We start from the raw sequence: 14,550 nt of genomic DNA, 5'->3' as shown, positions 1-14,550 counted from the left end.
TCCAATGAAATTATGATTAATTGTAGCATTTCTTATATATCAAGGCGTGTTTGATTTTGATTATAGTGTCTAGTACATTAGATGGCTTTGTTGTAATATATATTTCAGTTTTCAGCAGGATATGGTAAGAAACTTTCTTTGCCTCATACCTTGTTTAGTTGATAATGTTGTTCTTCCACCTATATTATAGGCTTTTGTTTTGCTAACATAGTCAGCTGTTATTTGGCACCTCGTGGCACAAGCTATAATGGCACTTTAGCCCTTGTTTTTAATATCGCTTAGACTGCTGTGATGTATCTGATGATTTGAGCAGCATTTGTACTATAATATTCTGTCTTTAGTAGCTTATAGATTACGTGTAATAACTGTTTTTTTTTTTTTTTTTGTTTTTTTTTTTGGCTTTCATCTTACAACTGCCTTTTTAGCCCATGTTTACTTGTAACCTCATTTGATTGTGCTGTCTATCATCCCAAAGGGAATTTCTCTTTAAAACAGAACCTAGTTGTTTGACCTAGCAATGCTTTTGCATTCAGGCTACTGCAAGCTGCTTTATCGATCGCTTATCAGAGGAGTATGACAGTTATGTCGATATTATTCAGCCAATTCAAGTTGCAATTTATGAAATGAAATTGGGTTTGGCACTGCTCTTGTCAAGTACCCTTCAGACGGATTTTCTTGGTAGAATGCAAGAAATCAAAATTGATCCCATTCTGGTATTAGGCGATTCCCTTTGATATTGTTCATTTTTTTACATTGTTACTTCACCTCTAACTAATAGAAAAAATGTACTCAGGATGCAATTTATTCAATCATGAGATTTCCTCATGGACATCCTTTTGAGAGACAAGTCCAGATAAACTATGGTACACCTGAGTTCCCCTTCTACAGTGTTGATTTTTCAGCATGCACTAGGATGGAAAAGGTGGATTTATTGAAAAAGGTTATTAAATCAACTGAACGAGATGGAGGAAAGGTTTGTGTTTCTGGTAACTCTAGCATCACGAGTTCTTGATAAAGTTATGGTTTTAATGATTTCTTTTGACATATATCAGGTTACATCTTTCCGATTGGAAGCTTCTCTTTTGGATAACATGCTAGGGCATGTTGTGAAACTTGTCAGTAGCACTAAGATTTTGGATGCTGCATCTTTTGGGGTGAGGATTTGCCTTTATAATGGTTGTGATTAATTCAAATGGAGAACTCATTTCTTTCAATGTACTTCCTTGAATCAGATTGTTGATAAGATATCTGACTTCTTTACGAGATTGTGGAGCAATGCTAAAGTTCAAGAGAAAACTGAGAAGGACAATGAAACACAGCTGTACAAGTTCAGGCCACGCCCTTTTAAGCTAGATAATGTATATGAGATTGATTTATCATCTCTGAACAATTCATTTTCGGGCGATAGCTTCACTGAATGGAAGGAGGAGTTGTTACATGAAGAAGAGAATACTATATCTACTGAAGGGGTAAAACCTTCAACTTTTTCCACATTTTTTATTTTTCATGTGCTCGGAATTTGAATAAAATACCTGATTGTGCAGAACGATGCTATTGATCAGTTTGAAAGCTCTGGAGATTGGAATCTTATTCCAGAATCCATACTCAACACCATGGTGAATGTGCATGATAGGCTATTTGGATCAAACAATCTTATTGAAACTGTATGTCTTGAACATTTTAATTTTATCGTTTTTCTTCTTTCCCTTGGTTTTTTTTTGTGTCCAGCATTGTCAGAGGGGTTTGCTGCTGTTGATATTGGATTGATATTTTGTCTGTAGTTAATTGTTAGCATAAGATATACAAGTATCATATCATTGGTCATAAATTTATTCTCCTTTTGATTGATTTGTCATATTTTCTATTTTATGATATTCCATGTTCTGTCTTATAATTTATTTTCTATGTTTCTTAAACTTCTTATTTTTTGCTAGCCACTTACTTTTCCGTTTTTGCAGATGGGTATTGTCCAGATGTCTAATGCAGAAAAGTTGAATGTTTTTGTTAAATCTTATACTCTTGGATCAACATTACTAAAAGGTAAGAATTGCAAATATCAAAGCAATTTTAACTTGATCTGTCAAGGTTTCATGTAAAGGTCATTTACTGGTTGATTAAATTATTGTCTAGATATAACGGGAACATCTGTTTCCTTTTTGGATGCTAAACTTGTTGGGGAGCATATGCTTCGCCTCTGTCTCGAGCATGAACATATGCAGCCTTTATCCAATGTGACAGTTGTTTCACGGAATTTTTACAAGGTATTGAATCCTATTTTCCTACACATCATTCCGACTGTTAATCCTTTGCTACAATCTACGATGAACATAACATCATTTTTCAACTAGGATCCAAATCCTGCTGTCGTGGCAAGCATGGTGGAGTTGATCAGTGCTCTTAGGAAGAAAGTTCTCTCTTTGTTAGAGCTGCGAGATGAACATCCAGGACTGCAGAAGATCCTGGATATTATTGATATGCTATTGGGTCTTCCTCCGAGCACCTCTGTTGCTCAGGTATTTAGACTTATTTTTCATAGGTTCTGGATGTTGTGCTTTAAAATAGAAACTTAATGCAGGTGAGGCATCATGTTGATAGATGTTGGAATAATAACAATTTTGATTAAAAGACGTTTCATGAAACTCTGGATTGATATATCTTTGTTATTTAAATGTGGCATTTTCTTCACCGTACTGGTGTAAAATTGATCCAGGTATGAAATACAGGTCAGACATGTCACTTTGCATATGGATACGGCTAGATATGGAAGCAGAGAAAATGTCAAAGAGCCAAAAAAAAAAAAAAAAAAAAAAACAATCACATACTTTGTTGTACACCATCAAATTATAAGATCTAGGGTTTGAGTAGTCAATCCTTGATCTTGTAATTAAATGGGAAGCATATGAGTTTATTTTTGAGATGTTGGGATTAGTGCGCCTGCGGTAAAGCGGGGTATTAGGGTGGCTGAAGTGAGAAAGATGGTTCAAAATAGAGGGGTAGATAGTGGAATTTGAAAAGTTGAACTCCAGCTCCATGAATAGAGCGCAGCTAAATATCACTACATTTTGGTAGATAAATTGTATTAGAGTTATAAGGGAATGTGTAAAAAAAAGAGTCCCTATATCTAAATATATCAGAATTACTATGTTGAACATTCAGAGCTGCACTTAGAGTTTGGCATGCCTTCTGCTGATTATTTCCTTTTAACAGTTTGAAAGAGTTTATTGCTTTTTCTTATCTTTTTTTTTTTCTTGTATCTTCTGAAGGCTTTATCAGGCATGCAATTTTTGGTTAGCCGAGTGATATTACTGCAGGAAAATGGTGCAAAATTTCCTCTTGCTGGTGAGGCACATGGCTTTTTCATGAGCAAGATCACTAATTACTTTTCATTTATAATTTGGATCATTTACTTTATTCTGGTTTTTCTGTAATAGATGAGCTAGAACCTATTGTTGCTCTTATTTCGTCCTTTCAAAAGATGGAGTTCAATGTTTGGAAAACCATGTTGGATGATGTTCTTATTCAATTTGAGATGAATGCTGTGAAGGTAATTGTCTGGTTTTTTATTTATTATTTTTAAATAACTCTCAATAATAATTTCTTTGGTTTCAAGATTTTAAATTGTTAGTATGCATGTTGATGATCTTATATTAGTCTTCTTCAGAATCTTGTCAGTAGAACCTTGGTGATATTCTTGGGCTTTGAAACAAACTATGATGAGCATTGAATATTCTTATTTCTCAGACTTCAGTTCTGTTCTGGCTTATTCTCATTTAATTTATGACACTCCCTAATACATGTATACGGCTAGTGATAGCTTAGATCTTATTCACCTGAGCCAAGAAGTAAGACCAAGATGGGTGACCAAATGAATCATGTATAGGGGATGTATCAGAGGGATCCAGTTGTGTCATTATAGTGTCTTAGTAGATAGATAATTTATGTAATGTAAACTTTGATGTCATCAAGCTGTTTGGCTACCATTTTAAGATAGTATCGGTATAATATGTTGCCCTTTTGCCCCTCTATTTTCTATTAATGCAAGGCATATTGATGAGTATTTTTTATTTTTTTGATGCAGTTATGGTTTCCACTTTACTTGGTTCTGCATAGAGAAAGCACTACAGATATTGCTGAATATACTCAATTCTCCCTGCAGAGGCATGTCATTTGCAATCTTAGTGATTATTAATCGGCTAAATTTGGAAGTTTTGTGTGACTGAAATTATAGATGAATTACAACATCCTATCAATTTCACTAATTACAATCTCAAAAAGTTGCTTACATAGCCCCTTCCCAGGAATTGAAATACAATGCAATTGCTATTTCCATAATGTGTAACTTCAGATGAAGCAACTGCTGATTCAAATGTTGTCTGACATGTCCCTGCAGCTTAGAGGAGTTTATTCGAACATCTAGTGTTGGTGAATTTAAAAGACGTCTGCAACTCATGCTTTCCTTTTATGGGCAACTTAATTATGGCATATGCCTGGGATCCTATGCTAGGTATTTACTCTCTACGCTTTGTGATTCTTCCCTTAATTATGGCATATGCCTGGGATCCTATGCTTTCCTTTTATTTTGTTTTTATTTTTCATTTTCTAAATTTATGGCCAAGTGAAGTTTATATATAATATTTCTGCCTCAATTAATATCCTTTTATATAGAAAATGCTCTTTTTTTTTCATTTCTGCAACAGTTTTTTCGGTTACTGCTTGGTTTTTTTGCCTCTGAGTAATTGAATGTGCTGAAATTATCTATATAATCCTTGATAAATTGTTATGACCTGTAACATGATCGTTTTTTTTGTCTGCCAGTGTCCATTTTATCTATGTTTTGCATCTGTTGGCAGACTTCAGATTGTACTTGTCTCCAAAGAACAACTCTGCTACAAATTTCAATTGTGTTTTTCCTTTTTTGCAACTTTAGCCCATTCAAAGAATAAAATTATCAGTAGCTACTGATTCTTCCCTTTTACCCTCTTTGCTGTTGTTGAATGAAAATACAAAAGCATCAAATTTGTTATCAACATGTGACCTGATGCTGGCTTTTCTATCTACCTCCAATGTTACAACTAACTTATTAAATCGTGATCTTTCAAATTCATGCCATAATGCTATATGAACACACTTCATTTAAATGTGCAGTTGTACACAGAAGGAAAATCAAGATGTCTTATACAATGTTTTTGGTTTCTATATGCAATCACTGCCAGTGTAAGTCTTTACACATAATAGCAATTTCTTGTTTCTGCTGAATCCCTCTTATATAATATTCTCTACTCTATGTTGATGATGGAGGCTGTAAAATTTTGTTGATGGCTTAATGATATTAATATCTGTTTCTATAGGGTTATGAATCACATTGCCTCTAGCACTAAGAACATAAAAAGAGAGTTGGAAGAACTTTTAAAGCTATGCCAATGGGATCGTCCTGAAAAGCTTGTGTCCCTTGAAATCTCAAAAAGAAATCGTCAAAAGCTGAAAAAACTCATACAAAAGTACACTGTAAGTAATTTCTTTACTTGTGTTGTTGTGTACTTAAACATCATTGACGTGTCTGGAACAAGTCAAATCTCTAGAAGTTTTCTGATTTTCTTGTTTAAAGGTTTGGTAGTTGTTCCTCTTAGTCAGCTGATAGTGGTATGTATTGCATGTGTAATAATCCAATTAATAAATTTTCTGCTGAAACTGAATTTAATTTGGAGTGATCCAAGTAGTTCCATACTCTTTATCGAAAGCAAATATTTAATTTGGTATGCGTTGTTGTTCCACTAATGGTTATATTTCTAAACCTAAAGTAAACATCTCTTTACATACTCTTTATCTGAAAGCAATATTTGTATCCTTGTGTATTTGTAAATTATATACTAGTGCTGTTCTATCGAAGTCATTCCATATATCCATGAATATAATAAATGAATGGAATTTGATTCGTAATCTATTTGAGGGTGTGATTAGGAGAGCATGATAAGGTGTATATGTTTTATGGTAAATAGAGGAAAGTAAAGTGAGACAAACCAAAATAGGAACATTGACATATCAATGAGATGGTGGAAGTAGCTTTAAAGGCTCTAATAATGTAGATCCCAATTTGACTTTCTGACCAATAGAACCACTGAGCTGGTATTCTCATATATGGTTAATCTTGGAATATTTGGTTGGAGGGTTTTTGATGAAACATGCATGTACGTTATCTTATGATGCATTAAAAGTGCTTATGGCATATGCTTAGAGTATTTTTCCTAGACTTTCTTGCTTGTCCAATGGATGATCAAGTAGCTCATTGTGCTTTTGAAGAGGATGATTACTCAAACTTTGCTCTCCCTATTTCTTGTTGCTATTACATGACTCTAAAGTGGAGTGAATAGGTAGAAGAAATTAGCAGGTGGGTACATACTGCTGATGTTGGCTTCTATTTATAGAAAAAATAGAGAGAAAAGGCTTCCTAAATAGATATGTAGCAAGTATTTTAAGTTTGAGGAAACAAGTTACATACCCCTTCTAGCTTACTGTTGAATTATTTTCGTTGTTCTTTCTTTTCTGGATATTTTTTTATATCATTCACCTCTGATTCATGTTGATGCAGGATGCACTCCAGCAGCCAGTTATGCTTGTCCTTACTCAGGAATCTGAAGGTTTGAAATCCCAGAAGTTTGACCACTCGCCTGACAAGGATCGAGAACTTTCTTTATTTGATATATCTCATTTTGATTACAGGTAAATTGTCTTATCTCTAGGTTCTTTTTTATATCAACATATGCTTATTTCTTACATATTTTATTCTGTACAGGACAACTTGGTATGAAGACTGGAAGACAAAAGCTGATGATGCCTTACAGTGCTTTCATGGTGAAAGAAAATTAAATATTCATACGTCACGTGATGGTACTGAAAGATTTCCTTGCCTATCAGATTAAATATTTAATTCATTGATATTCTTGATTTCCTTATTAATTGTAGTGGCAGAGGGTCATATCAGGTGCAAAAGATCAGGGGACCAAACTTTGTGGAACCCTTTCCTAAGCTCCTTTTATGAGCCTAAGCTTACACTTTGTGAGTTAGGTTTTGTCCTGTGTGACCCTCTGGCACTCAATAAGTGTCTCTTTCTATAAGGATCTCCTTCCTGCCTTGGGAACATGATCACCCTGGGAATTAATTTCCAAAACCTAATTTAAATCATTCTATTATGCAGTGGATGCCAACAATGCTGAGTACCATTCCGCTTTGAAGTCTCCTGGTCTTGCTTACAAGGAAGAATGGATTGAAGTCTGGCATAATCTAGAAATAATATGTAGAGCTGTGTCAGAAAGTGCAGATATGTGGAAAAATGAAGGGAAATCTCAAGTAAAGATGAGGGCTTTTTCAGATCTTCTGAAGCTTTTGGAGAGTCATGGACTATCAAAGCACAAATCTAACCTTCAGAAGCTTTTGGAGAACAGTCCATTGTTCACTGCAAAGTCTGCCTTAATAGATGTAAGAACCTTTTAATCTCTTTCCATATTCTGGGTTTAAATTTTTTCTTCATTTTCTTTTTGGCTACTCCGCTGTCCCATTATATTTGTCAATTGTATATCCCAAAGGTTGCCCTAAAATCAAGAATTTACTCTTATGTTGTATTGGATTTAAATTTGGAAATATAATGACTAATCAACTGTATGTGGATCATCTCCTAAAAAAGTTTGATTACCCAAAATGAACAGAAATATTGGGATGGAAGGAGTGCTGATTTCTCGGATCAAGTATCTTAGCTTGCATAATGTACTGACAACTTGAAAATTGCAGGAAAAGTTTAAACAGGGAGAATCAAATTGGTGGTTTTTTCTTCCATCCTATGATGTACAACATTTGTTGCTGAAGCATGACAGTTTGTCTTTCAAGGAAATTGATCTCAATGCCTCAAACTTCATTAAAAATTCAAACCACATTAGTGTAGAAGACAAGTGGAGGTGTGCTAATCAATACTACTTCAAAAGTTTGGCTTCAGTGAGACATGTGCAGCAGATATCTCTTAACTTTCATAAAGATTTTAATCCGGATCAGGTAAATCTCATGCAACAATCAATAGGACCGATCTTTGATCTGGTTTAATTTGTGATGTAATGATCCCAACTGCATCTTCCTTGTATGTGGCCTCTGTGGCTGTTTGAGGAACAAGTAATAAATACTAAAAGAACAGGACAACTTCTTCTAAGTTCATGTTGGACCACAATCTAGAGCTATTTCCTGCTTGAATTATCAGAAGAAATCTAAACACAGAAGTATGGAGGTCTCGTTTGTAAGAAAATTCATGAAAAACCTTATCAATGAAGACTTTACCTTCTTCAGCTGTCATTATTTTTGGGTCAACTATAGTATAAGACAACCTTTAAACAAATTCGAAAATAGTATCATGACAAATCCAGGATCCAAATGGAAAATACAAATGTATTTTATGCATTTATAGTTGTTCAAGTAATATTTATCTTACAACAACCTATTGGTTGAGTTGTAAGATAGCCTGTTAACCTGTTTAAAGCCATGCTTCACAGTTCACACACTATATGGAAAAGACAGCATGGACACACTCATCACTTGAATTTAATTACCTGGATATGCATCTAAGATTTTTATATGATGTCTCATGTAGGTTAATCGGTGTAATAGCTTCCTTGAACACCTTGTAATGATACAAATGGAGCAACGTGCTGCTGCTTATGATCTGCGTAGCCAATTGCAACACTTGAGGAGAAGCGTACAATGCTTGAAAAAATTGTGTTTGGTTTGTCATTCTGTTGCTGAAGGACGTACTGATGAAGTCAATGTTTCTGCTGGTCAACAAGTTCTCTTTAGATGCATGTGGCAGCAAAAGGTAAGATTTTATGCCCCTAGAGTCTTGGTGGTTGGTACATGGTACTTAGGTTTTCTAGTTATGTTTCATCAAACCTATGTTTCCTTCATCTGTATTGTAAACATAATGCAGGAACTTTTTGATACATTTTGTTCTATGCTGGGAGAAGAATCCTTGATGCTAAAAACAGTTAAAGATACCCATATGAGTAGCTGTCAAAGCATTAAAGATGCAGCAAATGGCATTCTTTTGCTCATTGAGGAATTCAGTCCGGCATTTGAGAAATCTAAAGTAGGCATTTGGAACTTATCCATCTCTTCTGCTCTCCCTCTTCCTCATCTTCATTCTTTCAATTTAATCAGAATTAGTTTTGTATATAAGGTATTTATGGTGTGTGTCATTGTGATTTCTGACAGGTATCGCTGGATAATGAACTTCTTGGTGATGATAATTCTGCAATTAAAGCATCAAATTCAATGTACCCTATTGTGGCTGGCAAAGATATGGAAGAGTTGGTCAAAAAGAATTTTCAGCTCATAAGGGAGTTTCAAGAACATGTTCTTGATTTACGCGTGCAAGTTAACAAGAAATCAATTGAAGATGTTCTACTTGGTCATTTTTCAGAGATAATTGAAAAGGTAAGTGATTTTTCTTACAACATGCTGGCCTGGTCTTTGCTGTCAGCCACCTTCCCTTTCATACTTTGTAGAGCACAATGAGAGACAAGAAAAAAAAAAGGATGGAAGGAGACCATTAATGTGTGATGGAGTTATGTCCATTTGTTTTGGAGGGGATTATCACAAATCAAAGTTTCCCTTCAATTTTTTGTCAGAATTTATGAAGTGTTTTATTTGTTATTTTACGTTAGAGGTGGGGAAGTGGACATCATGATTGTGATCCAAATCCCTATGGTAATTTTGTTACAAAATTATATCATTCATCATTTGATCTTGATTAAACTTTTTGTGTCCTACCGTTTTGAATTGAATGGACTAATTGCTGTGGGAAGCTTATAATCTGTTTGGAATTGCAGGGAAAAAATGTGGAAAATGAGTTTAATTCTGCGAAAGAATGTGACCAACCTTTAACTTGTGCTGAAGATCTTACTGGTCTGGAAGCTGAAATAAATGCATCACTCAGTGATATGTTTAGACATATTGGCAGTGCACTTCAAGAACTAGGATCCTGGAGTGACAGGGATGCATCTGATGAAGATTTATTGATGAAGATCACATCGTGGAAACCTTTGTTTGATTCTTTTGTAGCAAACTTCCGGCTGGATCTTATTAGTCAGAGTCTTGATAAATTAATTTCTTACACTGTAAGCTTTGTAATTCTAGTATTTTAGGAATGATAATATTGTTAAATTAATCATATTCTAATCTTATTTTTTCTGTAGGGAAAAATACCAAGTATTTCAGATTTATCTTCTGAAACTGGTCTGCAATTTGAACATCTTAAGGAATTGCTGGTTCTGATATTGACTTTTAGTGATGGTCTTTTGCTTGATTTTTTGGCTGTCCACGAGATGGTTAGCTACTCTAAAGTCTCTAATTCTTGTTTTTCATCCTATTGGTAGTGATGTGTGTTGGTCAAACATCCGAATTACCGACTGACTTGAACTGCATTTGCAGATATCCGTTTTGACTCATAGGCTTGCAGAGATATTTGCTTCCTTGTTTTCTGAAGGCTATGGTGTACGCACTGAAGACGTAGTTGATGATACCCTTGGTGACAAGACTCAAGATGCTTGTGGGACTGGCATGGGAGAAGGAACAGGAGGAGTGAAAGATGTGAGCAATGAAATAACTGATGAAGATCAGCTCCTTGGGGCCTCTGGAGAGGTGTGTTGTGCTTTGATAGCTGTTAACCCATTTGTGCTTATTTTATCTGTGGAACTTATTATAATTTCCCTATTTCTTCATCTCTATATTGTTCAATTTATTTTTGCAGAAAGAAGAGCCAGATGCATTAAATGAATTACCAAACGATAAAGTTGAAGGAATTGAGATGAAGAATGATTTTGATGCTCCTGACTTCAATTTGAGTGAGGATACTGGCGATGAGGATAATGATGATGACAATGGAGAAGATGAGGATGAGCAGTTAGATACTGCCATGGGGAATACTGGGGACGATAGTGAAGTAGTAGATGAAAAGCTTTGTGACAAGGAAGAAGATCAAAATCTTGATAATACAAATGAGAAACATGAGCCAGGACCTTCAGTGAAAGACAGAGATCTTGATAACCGGGAGCTAAGAGCTAAAGATGATACTGCTGCTACAACAGATGAACCCACAGAAGGAGACAATGATGCAACTGATGAAAATGATAATGCGGATACTAGTAAAGATGGCACTGATGACATAGATAATCCAGATTCAATGAATGTCGACCAAGAAGAGGCTAATGCTGACACCACTGACATTGATCTCCATGAGCCAAATCAAACTTCTGTTGATGAGACTGAGAACATGGAAGTAGACCAGGACAATACTATGGAAGAAGATAAACCTGATGTGGGGGACAATGATATGGATGATGGAGACCCTGGGGATAACACTGACCCTGAAGATGATACTGTAGCTAAGGCAGAGTCTAACATGTTAAGTGAAGAAGCTGAAGATGATTCACAGAACAAAGATGACAAGGATGGCAACATGGATCTGACAGCACCTAATAAAGACATCAGTGAGCAGGGAAATTCAGACTTATTAAGCGATCATATTTCTAACACACAGCCCATGTCACAGACCATGAGTGAAATGCAAAAGGCAGAATCTATAAGTACAGCACCTGAAATGCAGTGCTCTATGAGCACTGATATTCAAAATGACCTTGCCTCATCAGAAAACTCCAACCAGGTGGAAATGCTGTTTGGAAACTCATCAAAGGGTAAACTATCCAATGATCAACCACAGTCCATGCCACAGCAAGATCAGTCATCCTTCCAGAAAAATCAGCCAAACCCACTGCGCAATATTGGGGATGCTCTTCAAGACTGGAAAGATAGAGTGAAGGTTTCTGCTGATGTTCCACAAAGAGATGAGGAGACAGTTGACGAAATGGATGATCAGGAAGTGGATGAATTTGGGTTTACATCTGAATTTGATCAGGGAACTGCTCAGGCACTAGGGTCTGCAATGCCTGATCAGATGGAGCATAATATTGGCCATGATAAGCCTGAAGGAGATGGGTGCACTGCTCAGGAGAATGAACCTGACGAGCTCCGTGATGATGATTCTAATACTGAGGCCATCCACAGTCGTCCAATTTCTACAAGCAGGGTTGACGAAAAGATCAATATATCTGATTTACATGATGAGTTGCCTGTAGAAGATGTTCAAGAACCTAAGAGAAAGATCGATGGCAGTTCAGGAAAATCGGTGGAGAGTTTAGTTTCAGTAAGAAAGTCTTACATGACCCAGGACAGGAACCAGCTAAGTGAACTTTCAACTAGTGGTGATGAACCAGGGAAAGTGCAGAATCTTGCTCAGCAACTTGGTGAGATGAATATGAATGCTGGTGCTCTTTGGAGAAAGTACGAGCTCCGCACAATGAGGCTGTCTCAGGAGTTGGCCGAGCAGCTACGTCTAGTCATGGAACCTACACTGGCTAGCAAGCTTCAAGGGGATTACAGGACTGGCAAAAGGATCAATATGAAGAAAGTAAGCAATTGAAACTTCAAATCTTTTCCTTGTCTTTTTCATGTTATTTTCATTCAAAATTCATCATATTCTTACCTGTTGAACTGCAGGTAATTCCATATATTGCTAGCCACTACCGGAAAGATAAGATATGGTTGAGGCGTACCAAACCCAATAAACGTGATTACCAAGTTGTGATCGTGGTGGATGATTCTCGTAGTATGTCTGAAAATTGCTGTGGTGATTTTGCCATTGAAGCTTTGGTCACTGTGTGTCGTGCCTTGTCTCAGCTTGAGGTGGGGAAATTAGCTGTTACAAGCTTTGGAAAGGAAGGAAACATCAGGTTACTACATGACTTTGATCAGCCCTTAACTGGGGAAGCTGGAATGAAGGTCAGTTCAATACTATATGTTTCTCTATCTTTCCAAAAACTATCTTCAACCCGAAATTTAATCTTCCCCTTTTTTGTGAACTTTGATTCAAACAGATGATCTCAAGCCTGACATTTAATCAAGAGAATACTTTAAGAGAGGAGCCTATGGTTGAACTCCTTAAATATCTGAACAATATGTTAGAACAGGCTGTGGCTAATGCAAGACTGCCTTCTGGACAGAACCCATTGCAACAGCTTGTTTTGATCATTGCTGATGGTCGGTTTCATGACAACAAGGAAAAGGTGAAGAGGTTCATGAGAGACCTGTTGCAGAGAAACTGTCTGGTGGCATTTATAGTTTTGGATAGTGCTCAAGAATCTATAGTCGACTGCAAGGTATTTTCCCCTTATGCAACTCGCTGCATTTAGTCATGCAGCTAGCATCTAAAAAATTAATTCAAATTTGAGGATATATGGATTACTGAAAATCCTTAGGCCTATGCATAATGGGTTTATAAATGTTATCTGATCCTAATTATTTTATTTTTATTTATTTAAATCAAGGATTATATTTTCAAGAATGGGTTACTTCAGAAAGCTGTTCCATATCTAGACTCTTTTCCGTTCCCATACTACATTGTGTTGAGAAACATTGAAATGCTCCCCAGAACACTAGCTGATCTATTGAGACAGGTACTCTCTTTGAACTTAAACTAAAATTTGTCCAGCCCTTAGCCTCTTACTCTATGTATCCTATACTAAAACCTGGTTGTGGTGCAGTGGCTCGAGCTGGTGCAACAATCAAGAGACTAGCTGAAATGTATGCTTCTCGTCGTGGGATTGTATCGGTCTTGAAACACTATTGTAATCTGTTGCGCTGCAATATGCGCTGGAAAGGCAGCTTGTATACTTGTACATTAAGAAAAGTTTTGAGAGAGAAAATTACATACTACATTTGCCATTTGCTTATTATACAAAAGAATAGGTTTAGAAAGGCTGATACATGACCGGAAAAACATCATATACGGGAATGTATATAGGAAAGAGAGACTGTCATATAACCTTGACAGTTTTGTAATATGCTCATTCAATGCATCAAGCTGGTTTCTCAAATCCCTTATCTCTCCGTTTTACACGGACTTGGAATTATAATTAAATTGGAGTTGCTCCATTCATAGTCTAACCATCTGGTTTCCAACAGGTTTTCTCTCTTTTTTTTTTTTTTTTTTTTTTTTTTTTATTACTTTGGAAAGTAGTCTTGTATTTTCGCATGTCAACATCATCTAAGCTAAGGTTGTTAAAGATAGTACACTAGCACACACAAGATAGTTCTTGTATTAACATGTAAACTTTAAAAAGTGAAAAATTTAATGGTGTCTAATACTCTTAAGCTCGATCGTGAACTATTACTCCCTTCGTCCCTAAAGATTTTACCTTTCACAAGTTCTTATGTGATAGGGGTTACTTCGTTAGTGTAATAGGGGTTAATTGGTCAGTGTTAAAGGGGTTACTTCGTCAGCGTTATAGGGTTATTCGATCAATGGTATAAGTGTTACTCGGTCAGTATTATAGGGTTACTCGGTCAGTATTATAGGGTTACTTGATGTATGTTATAGGGGTTATTTTGTTATTTTATAAGTGGCCACACGGTGTCACCGGCCACACACAAGATGGATTGTTTACCTTTATACATTTTGATAGA

At 36.0% G+C, this 14,550-nt stretch overlaps 1 protein-coding gene across 2 annotated transcripts in view; it reads left to right on the top strand.

Annotated features, from left to right (window-relative positions):
* The window catches only part of LOC110688118 (midasin-like), a 44,459-nt gene extending 30,428 nt beyond the window's left edge, over positions 1 to 14,031 (top strand). For both annotated transcript variants that reach the window (XM_021864806.1, XM_021864805.1), the window contains 29 exons: positions 534 to 713; positions 794 to 973; positions 1,053 to 1,154; positions 1,233 to 1,469; positions 1,545 to 1,664; positions 1,959 to 2,040; positions 2,131 to 2,261; positions 2,349 to 2,513; positions 3,264 to 3,339; positions 3,432 to 3,544; positions 4,079 to 4,158; positions 4,391 to 4,504; positions 5,146 to 5,214; positions 5,349 to 5,505; positions 6,587 to 6,717; positions 6,791 to 6,885; positions 7,193 to 7,473; positions 7,783 to 8,040; positions 8,627 to 8,848; positions 8,960 to 9,118; positions 9,244 to 9,465; positions 9,861 to 10,148; positions 10,227 to 10,358; positions 10,462 to 10,671; positions 10,781 to 12,496; positions 12,586 to 12,867; positions 12,963 to 13,244; positions 13,413 to 13,541; positions 13,629 to 14,031. In XM_021864806.1, coding sequence (XP_021720498.1) covers positions 534 to 713; positions 794 to 973; positions 1,053 to 1,154; positions 1,233 to 1,469; positions 1,545 to 1,664; positions 1,959 to 2,040; positions 2,131 to 2,261; positions 2,349 to 2,513; positions 3,264 to 3,339; positions 3,432 to 3,544; positions 4,079 to 4,158; positions 4,391 to 4,504; positions 5,146 to 5,214; positions 5,349 to 5,505; positions 6,587 to 6,717; positions 6,791 to 6,885; positions 7,193 to 7,473; positions 7,783 to 8,040; positions 8,627 to 8,848; positions 8,960 to 9,118; positions 9,244 to 9,465; positions 9,861 to 10,148; positions 10,227 to 10,358; positions 10,462 to 10,671; positions 10,781 to 12,496; positions 12,586 to 12,867; positions 12,963 to 13,244; positions 13,413 to 13,541; positions 13,629 to 13,661 — 6,246 coding nt within the window. In that variant the 3' untranslated portion in view covers positions 13,662 to 14,031. The remainder of the gene's footprint in view (positions 1 to 533; positions 714 to 793; positions 974 to 1,052; positions 1,155 to 1,232; positions 1,470 to 1,544; positions 1,665 to 1,958; positions 2,041 to 2,130; positions 2,262 to 2,348; positions 2,514 to 3,263; positions 3,340 to 3,431; positions 3,545 to 4,078; positions 4,159 to 4,390; positions 4,505 to 5,145; positions 5,215 to 5,348; positions 5,506 to 6,586; positions 6,718 to 6,790; positions 6,886 to 7,192; positions 7,474 to 7,782; positions 8,041 to 8,626; positions 8,849 to 8,959; positions 9,119 to 9,243; positions 9,466 to 9,860; positions 10,149 to 10,226; positions 10,359 to 10,461; positions 10,672 to 10,780; positions 12,497 to 12,585; positions 12,868 to 12,962; positions 13,245 to 13,412; positions 13,542 to 13,628) is intronic.
* The last annotated feature ends 519 nt before the right edge of the window (positions 14,032 to 14,550 follow it).

This window comes from Chenopodium quinoa, unplaced genomic scaffold (assembly GCF_001683475.1).
Source record: "Chenopodium quinoa cultivar QQ74 unplaced genomic scaffold, ASM168347v1, whole genome shotgun sequence".
Classification (NCBI taxonomy): Eukaryota; Viridiplantae; Streptophyta; class Magnoliopsida; order Caryophyllales; family Amaranthaceae; genus Chenopodium; species Chenopodium quinoa.
Note: the sequence above shows the minus strand (reverse complement) of the source record. Positions and strands in the feature narration are given on the sequence as shown.